Source organism: Typha latifolia, chromosome 2, assembly GCF_019914945.1.
Source record: "Typha latifolia isolate L0001 chromosome 2, TyphaL0001v2, whole genome shotgun sequence".
Classification (NCBI taxonomy): domain Eukaryota; kingdom Viridiplantae; phylum Streptophyta; class Magnoliopsida; order Poales; family Typhaceae; genus Typha; species Typha latifolia.
This window is the reverse complement of record NC_133087.1, coordinates 14,894,393-14,903,177: the sequence shown is the minus strand read 5'-3', so window position 1 is coordinate 14,903,177 and position 8,785 is coordinate 14,894,393. Positions and strand designations below refer to the sequence as shown.

General features: G+C 39.7%; 3 protein-coding genes across 3 annotated transcripts; 2 read left to right on the top strand and 1 right to left on the bottom strand.

Annotated features, from left to right (window-relative positions):
- The first annotated feature begins 1,444 nt into the window (after positions 1–1,444).
- LOC140780959 (uncharacterized) lies at positions 1,445–3,418 on the top strand. Its single transcript, XM_073126692.1, has one exon. It carries the CDS (start codon positions 1,460–1,462, stop codon positions 2,237–2,239), a length of 780 nt encoding a protein of 259 aa, XP_072982793.1. The 5' UTR covers positions 1,445–1,459; the 3' UTR covers positions 2,240–3,418.
- Positions 1,597–3,418, top strand: LOC140780961 (putative gamma-glutamylcyclotransferase At3g02910). Its single transcript, XM_073126694.1, has one exon. The coding sequence runs from the start codon at positions 2,705–2,707 to the stop codon at positions 3,242–3,244; it is 540 nt and encodes a 179-aa protein (XP_072982795.1). The 5' UTR covers positions 1,597–2,704; the 3' UTR covers positions 3,245–3,418.
- A 583-nt stretch (positions 3,419–4,001) lies between these two features.
- On the bottom strand, positions 4,002–8,155 carry LOC140780958 (uncharacterized). The gene is made up of 6 exons (XM_073126690.1): positions 7,736–8,155; positions 5,253–5,330; positions 5,064–5,139; positions 4,680–4,753; positions 4,501–4,568; positions 4,002–4,361 (listed from the first exon to the last, which is right to left on the bottom strand). Exons 1-6 carry the CDS (start codon positions 7,760–7,762, stop codon positions 4,322–4,324), a joined length of 363 nt encoding a protein of 120 aa, XP_072982791.1. The 5' UTR covers positions 7,763–8,155; the 3' UTR covers positions 4,002–4,321.
- Positions 8,156–8,785: the final 630 nt, after the last annotated feature.

The following is an 8,785-nucleotide window of genomic DNA, read 5'->3' as shown; positions in this document are numbered from 1 at the left end:
TTAAAAAGATACCTTTTTTCTTATATTTTGATCTTCTGTTTTAGATTATTCCATTACTATATATGGCCACTCTAAAATATTTGTACACCTATAACTAAAAGAAAATATATATTGTTAGTATATTGTAGTGACGATTCATATTGATTTTTGAACATCATAAAAATTCAAAACATATTTATCAGAAGCCCTAAATATGTTTTACCCCTTAAAAATTTCACTGTCATATTTTCTATCTAAATTAGCGCCTTAAAATTATTACTAGTTTGAATAAAAAAACACTTTACCCTTTAAATATTTACCATTTTAATTACGAAGTCACCCTAAATTTTCTTTCCCAATAAATATTTATTTAACAAAGATTAGTTTAGTTATGTAATCGATATAGGTCGATTTATCGAGATCAATCTAAGCAAATATTACTATATGCAACCCAACCCAAGAGAACGATTAAAACGAGTAGAATCATAGCTGTATGTATGTGATTGGATACGTACGCTGGCATGCATTCGAGAAGCTTCGGTGCGCTTGAATCGACCCAACGGACTGAGTTGGCCCCCGCGGAATCGGAATACACCTATCTGACATGATATTCGCTCACAAAGAATACGTGTGGCCCTGGGCCCCCCCTCTCTCCCTCCTGACATGTGATGCAGAGGAGCGGTCCTTTTACTTGGTCTAATCATCACCCATACTTTCAGGTGCAAAGAACGCAATATAGAGAGAGAGAGATAGGGGGGGGCGGGGGGAAGAGACGTTCGAGTTTACCTCCGAAACCCAGCCGTTTGTGGGTCACCTCACCTCACTCATTCACTCGTCCGACGTCTCGGAGTGTCCCAGATCAATAAAGCCGGATCCCACGGATGGCCTCGTAAAGCGTGCGACCTGTCCGCCACCAATCGCAGCCCTCCTCCCTCTTAGGTCGCAATCTCAACCGTCCGTCCTTAAAACCCGGGAATCGTAGCGCGGGCAGGCGCACACGGAAACGATCTCCTCTGGGATCGAGTGGGATCTCTCGGCCGCGTGATCTTTTGAGCAATTCTTGATAAGACACGACGCTTTTCTACAATGACAAAAATACCCTCGTGAGTGTAAGTAGAACATAATCATCAACGATATCTAGATTAGTCTATATGATATTCTAACATATATAGGAGAGGATTAACTCCAATATCTGGATTAATCTACGATCTCTCTATCAATAAAAAAATATACTAAACTTTAGCCTAACCAAATAAGAATATTGGCCTAACAATGTTTAAAAAGAATTATCTATTATCATTAAGTTTTATGTATATTAGCGTTCAACACTACGGCTCTACCACTTCATTATTGCAGTGAATTTTATTGTAAAATTGAGGGGATAAATAATTATAGAGCAACTATAGTTCCATCGGGAATATAATCCCATCATGAACAATGGTTATGGTGCTAGCTATACCATGTCCATGAGCACGAACGAATGGAAATCCCCACGTTTGATCACGTGGCACCATCGTTATTTAAAGCAAAAACGAAGGGCTACTGTTACCTCTTCTCCGTTACTGTTCCGCTTTATAGTATAAAAACGGTCAGCCCCTCTCCGCTCCACTCCACGCCCATTGCGGTAACCGTTTCGGAAGAGGAACCAACGGCTGTGATGAAGAGCGACCGCAGATCGACGGTGGAGGGGCTACCTCTCTGGAACGAGGAAGAGGAAGAGCCGTGGCGATGCTGGAAGCACCAACCCCAACCCCGTTACGCCGCCTGCCCCGCTTGCCTCCGCGACCGCCTCCTCCTCCTTTGCCCGGGCTGCGCTAACGTGCGCCCGTGCGCATGCTCCCCCTCCACCACTTCCCCCTCCTTGTGCTCCTCCTCCGATCTCGCCAGATCCACCGGCGCCTCCTCGATCGGCGTGGGCGGGAAGCTCGCGAACCTCATCGACAGCGAGGCGGCATTTCGGCGGTCGAGATCGGTTGGGGTTGTGATCGAACGGTCGGGATCGATCTCCGGCAGAGAGGGGAGGGAGAGGCGGCGGGGTTGGCTTTTACCGTGGCCTTTCTCGAGGGCGAAGGAGCCGGAGGTGGTGGTGCTGCCGAGGTCGACGTCAGTCGTGGTCGAAAATACCCCTGGTTCGAGCGGAGGAGAAGGGAGGTGGAAGGGGTGGAATCGGTATCTCGCGAGCCCGATGAAGGCGTTCCGGCAAAGGAAGTCGGCGAAGGCGAGAGTCGCGCAAGAGCGCTCGCCGCTGTGCCGCGGATGAGAGCAATGGAGTATAAATTTACTCCATTTTTTTTTTCTCTGTGTGGTGTGCGTGGTTATTTTGTTTAAAATTTTGCTTAGCGTGTAAATAATTTTCGAAATATTTATTTGAGGTTCATTAGATTAGAATATGTTTGAAAGCGGTAACGGGTTAAATTGACAAACCCGTCCAAGATTTGATCCGACCCAATTACCTAAGTAGAAGGCAAAAACGAACACGTTTCTTCTTTAAAATTTCCATATTATTAAATTGGCTCAAACAGTTGCGAGGGTACTATCGTCATTTCCCTCCGAGCATTCTACACCACGATTCCGCGAACCAAAGAGATGTCACTAAGTCCTATAAAGAGGCGGAGACCGTAGCGCAACTCACCACCTTATATCTACCATCCCCAAAGAAGGAAGGGAGAAGAGAGAAGAGTACACCTACCTTTCTTCTAGGGTTAGATCGGAAGAGGGGAAGAAGATGGTGGCTGGATCGAATGCGATGGATCGGAAACTGGTGTTCACCTACGGGACCCTCAAGCGAGGGTTCTCCAACCACGGCCTTATCCAGAGCCTGATCTGCTCCGGCGACGCCGTCTTCGTCGGCGCCGCCGCCACCGCCGGCCGGCTCCCCCTCGTCTGCGGGCCATACCGCGTCCCCTTTCTCCTCAACCTGCCGGGCGCCGGGAATCGCGTCTCCGGCGAGCTCTACGCTGTCTCCTCCCGCGCCCTCGCCCGCCTCGACGAGCTCGAGGGCGTCTCGAGGGGCCACTACGAGCGACTCCCTATCTCCGTCGTCGTATTCCACGGCAAGGAGGAGGTGGAGCTGGAGGTGGAGGTGGAGGTGGAGGCATACTTCGCGCACCGGAGCTACGCGGCGGAGCTGTGGAGGAGGAGCGGCGAGCTGGGATTCGGGGTTTACTCGGAGGCGGAGGCGAAGGGATACGTTAAGCGGAAGGATCGGCCGCAGGACATCACATTTCTCGACCAGATCAGGGTATTCGTCGCCTCGCATAATTAGAATCTCCCTACTATAATTAGGGATTGTGATTCTCTTCTCTTTGCTATTCCGAATTTGCCCTCCTCATTGCAGTGCTTTGGAGGAGCTATGTAATTTAAAGCGGGGGGTAAACTTGTCTTTCAAATAAGATTGTGAAGTGTTTAAATGCAGGATAATTATAATTTTCACATAAAACTCCTCATTTATTATTCTTCGTGAGACATTAAATAGTTAAAAAAAAGAATCAAACCTCAATAAATAAATAAATATTCAACGCATTTCCAATCCCAAAGAATTGACCCAAATCCAAATATATATATATATAATGTATATATATATGATTTTCTTATTTGTTATCCAAATAAAATAGATAAATCTTATAAAATTATAAATCGCTTGGGCCCTTCCTCGTCCATGATCATAAGAATATTAAGGTCTCAATCAACACATCAAACCATTACGTGGAAAGCAAAGTCAACTATAATTTTAAACCAGAATTGCTAGGCCATGCTTGAGGGCAGAATTCTTCAAATTATATAACATATTGCGGTTACGTCGACCTTCTACCTAATCTTCTACATAGACTATAATAGTTCATGAGAAAGCAAGCCTTCTTCTAAATCACCTGGTCTGACGAATTGAATAAGACACCGCAATAGAAGAAATTCCTATGTCCAGAGTAGGAAAATGTCATCAAAGACCACATGACAACAAGTGGAGTTGGACGTTGCTGAAGTGAATAACTTTCACATAAAAATGAAAATTTGGTACAAAAAAATGATAACTACACTAAGACTATCACAATTTTATATGGAAACAGCACGAATTCTTCAGTATGGTCTATTAACACTCACTGGTTGCTGTTATGAATGAGTTCCCTTATATAGTAACAAATTGTGGCATGCTGTAAGATTTTGACCATCCTGAGGAATAAGTAAGTTACAGTTGCTTTTATGAAAAATGAAGAATTGTAGCTTGCTGACACATTAAACAAGAATCCTTAGGCCATCGATCAAACTGCTTGTCAGTTTCTATAGGGTAACTTTGAGCAAGAAAAGTCGATGTAATCGATAAAGGTTCATGCAGAAAGAACCTGCACTATCGATCAATCGGCTCCATATCCATCAGTTGCTGTGTCCTGAAACCGAATAACTATAAATACGAGGTTTGTACTTCAAGAGTAAAGTGCATGTACCAGTACACCAACCCCAGCTCTACTATGCTAAGCACTGTAAGCAGTAATACTTGCTTCAGAAGATAAATGAATAGATACTTACCAAATTGAGTGACTGATGCCAAGACCATTGCAGGTAAGGATCATTCCTTTGAATCTTGCTAGGTACTCCTAAATCAAAGGGAATGTAATTAATCACAAACAAGAAATGTGATGTCCGCAAATCAATAATAAAAACGCAAAGTTGTAGTTGCAATCACCACTATCAGATAAGATCCTTACCCGTAAGGTGTACCTATTGATCTCATAACTACCAGATATATCGTACTCGAGTCGAGTAGCTGGATCGCTCAATACTGCAAACATTCATAAGTACACAACTCAGGCTTTCCATTTCACGGTATTATTACAGCATCCAAAACACTTATCTCAGCTATCTCTTGAGGAAACCATGTATAGAGTTATTTCTTCAAATGAACAAAATGTCTTATATGGAACAAATAGAAACCAAATACTCTTAAAACTCACATGTACTAGCGTGCATGCATACACACCACACAAAGCAAGAAAATAAATGGAAAGGCAGCCCCAACAGCTAAGAACCAACAAGGGGAGAAGGAAAATCAAGAGATTCATCATAACCAAGGGAGAACTTATAGAAGTTACCCTTGTAAGCTTCATTGATCTCCTGGAATTTTGCAGTAACAGCACTATCGCCCTGATGCTTGTCAGGATGCCACTTCTACGAAAGAACAAAAAGATCTAATGCTTGTTATGCTAGGGATTTTCCCATTTTATCTACTAGTGAATGAAAAAAGTTGTGAAGGTCAAACCAGAAAGTTAAAGATAACTCACCAATGCTAATCTTCGATAACTCAATCTAATAGTATCATCTGTTGCATCATAATCAATCTCCAGAACTTTGTAGTAGTCCTAAAATAGAATGCAACTTAGATTAAGAACAATTTCACATAAATAGAATATTCTAATTCACATCCCTAAATCAATATATCATGAGGGTGGGTACTACATTAGTTATATACTTCTTCAAATTAATAGATCACATGTATAGTTCTTCAAGATTAAATAGCCTGAGAATATCAGAGCTCACTCGAATAATAATGGATATTAGTGGATTTGATGATCATCAATAACATTACATACTGTGTCGTGGAAGTCCATCAATTGGAGCCATCAATCAGCCTAACTCTTAAGGAATATTAAATCCATCAAGAGGGAAACCACTAGCTACAAATTCATAAAAATCAATCATCTTCAAATTATCCCTTCTTTCCAAACTTGCACTCAAAATTATAGATACTTCAAATAGAATACCAGTATCGATGCAAAGATTCTTTCTAGTCCTTTCCTTGCTTGAGATTAATTCGCTGGTACCAATGTGACTTTGATTGACTCCCTCTAGATTATTTGTACAAATAAGGTTATCCATGGCCTTATATGATTAAACAAGGAACAGGATGAAAGAAAATTTAGATTTAAAAGGGATATGTTGAACTAACCAAAGTTCATGATTCATTGTAATTGGGATATGAAATAGATAACTAAGTCCTTATCACCATTGAAATTTTTTATGACAGTCAATGGTTTATGTTTGACCAGAATATATTGACATGGAAAATGACAATAGCTATTTGGGCAAATTTGAATAGCAGTGATTGTGCAGAGGTAGTCATATTTTTCAAAACCTATAGAGGCAGGTTGTCTATAAGTAATGATAATGCCATCTCCTTTTCAATCAACTGAAACCATTTATGATTTAGACGAGAGATTTGTAGGCCCTGTAGGTCAAATTTATGCTGCATCTTAGAAGAACCAAATGCATGCTGGTAGTCAGAGAAAGATCTACATTGTACTAAATCTATCAATTAGGATAAAGGCATAGTATGGTACTATTTCAAGGGCATGTCTACCTAAATCCTGATGGGCTAGAGGACGAGGTAAAATCACAGGTAGTTTTATTTGAGATCCATTTTATAAATGGGCTTGCACTGGAATTGATAAGTAAAATTACTGGAAGATGTCTTAAAAGGTTCCAAGTTCCAACAGATTGATAGTAAAAGTACAATGATAGTTAAAGTGCAAAGTATATCTAATTGAGAAAAGGGAGATGAAAACTGTGAAAGATCACACAATTCATTACGATAACATTGACTCAGAAATTGGTCGATTTAGATAAAAAGATTGCACCAACTAAAGCCATCATCAATTAATTTAAGATTGGATCCCTGATTCTACACCACCTTCCCTGTTAATTCTTTAGATGTCAAAACTGCAGCTGTAATAGTGTCAGTAGAATAAATAAATCCCTTTTGAGCAACCAGATACAATTTGCATGGAAATGATTTGTTATGAATCTTATGATGTTATTCCATATCAACCCTCAGTGGTACTTTAAGAAATTTAGGATAATAGATGGTAAATAATATGAAATCCGCCTCTCCTACTAATTACTGAGCACACAAATTACCATTGCATAGAAAGTCTCACAAGTGAATCAATCAATCAATCAACCACTTTATAAGATAGAAAATAATGTACTGAAAACCACAAACAACCATAGAAGGCATGACAAAAAACAAAAAAAAAAAAACATTTGTCCCAGCCACCATGCCTTGCAAACAACTTGGAACCCTTCTGGTTCATTGTAATTGAAAATGCTACATATACAAATGCAGAATCTATCTTAAAACAAATTGTTTGGTTTAGTGTAATAGGAACATAATATAACACCTCTAGATAACAAAGAAAGCTCATATGTAGAATCTTAACACTCCCATTGTTTTTGAAAGGATCTACTTTTTCTTCCTCTTCGTTTTCTAACAAGTGTATTTCAAAATAAACCATATAAAGATGATTTCAAGTGAGCTCTGAAACAGAACAAGCCAAACTAACCGCAAGAGTTTATGAGCACCCTAGATGTTATGCAAGTCCCCAACTCTCTCTCTAAACAATGTAGACATATGCAACCAACCGAAAAATAAGTTTGGATTGGAAGATGCAGGGATGACTCGAAATTCTAATGCTATCGCTATCCTTGGCAAGTGAACAACTCCTCTCTCTTTTTTCCATTGATCTACAAAGAGAAGGGCATTGAGTCGGTATCTGTTACCTCCCAACTGATCATTACGAATATCTATACAATTTAACAGAAAAGCCATATTCTTTTGATTCTTTCTCTAACCCAATCTTTATATAAGATCTCAGATGACAAAAAAGCAAACACCTTTAATGCACAACACCAAGATCGAAATAAGAAAAAGAAACACTCATCAACCAAGCCAAAAATTGAAGTGGCTGCGAACCGGTAAAAGCTTTACCTTACACGGTTGGTCGGAGCCGTCCATCCTCCACTGGATACGAAGGCCCGATCACATACTTCATAAGGAAACCTCCGGCTGCGGTCTCCGATTAGGGAAGCGGAAGAAGAGATCTTTCTACTCCTTTTCTTAAAACTAAAAATATTACTAATCGCTAAAAATAGAGAGGAGAGAGATCAGAATTCGGATATAGATTTGGTCTCTCGATTTGGATAAGAATGTGGAGAGGTTGATGATGCGGAAAGTGGAGACCACCTTCCGCTTCCTGGGATGGTCGGTTCGGGGGAGAGGAGGGTTTGACGGTTCGATTTGGGATTGTTTGGAGCCGTCTGATGGGGATCGGACGGAGGAAGAGAGATATAGAGTAACACGTGGGAAATTCGGTGAAGATATTGAGGTGTTTGAATACATATGGTGATTATTTTGCTACGCCAATTCTTCTCTTTTATAGAGATTTAGAGTGGTTAGAGGCGTACTTTTCTTTTTCTCCACTTCTAAAAATAATTATTTATATTTTCCTTTTTGATATTTATCTAGATGCACAGATATTTTTTTTTTGTTGTTGGTGATTCAATTTATGGGGATTTTTTTTATCTCAAAATTAAAATTAAAATTAAAATTAAATGAAGATAAAAGTAGTTCTATAAAAAGGATTATTTTAATACTCTAAGTTGTACTTATCTATTTTTAAAGATTTTATGGTGTTAAATTTTAGAACCATGCTTTCCACTTGTATTTTGCAATTTAGAGTAAATTAGATCCAGCTCCGAAAGCATAGAAGGTGGCACTAGCAAATATTATGTTAAGCAAGCAACTTGGCTATTAATTTCTCCAAAACACCTTCCAGAGTTTTTGTTCGTAATTTCATGTATTTTAAGTAAATTTTTTATTAATGATGATTTAATGGTGGAATTAATTTAGCTCAAAGATTATTTTATTATTATATATTCACTTAGTCAAATCATGAAGATAAGTGAATAAAAATTGGCTATAAAGTGGGTATCATGGTAATGGAAAATAAAGAAAAGTGAGTTTAGTACCATATTGGAT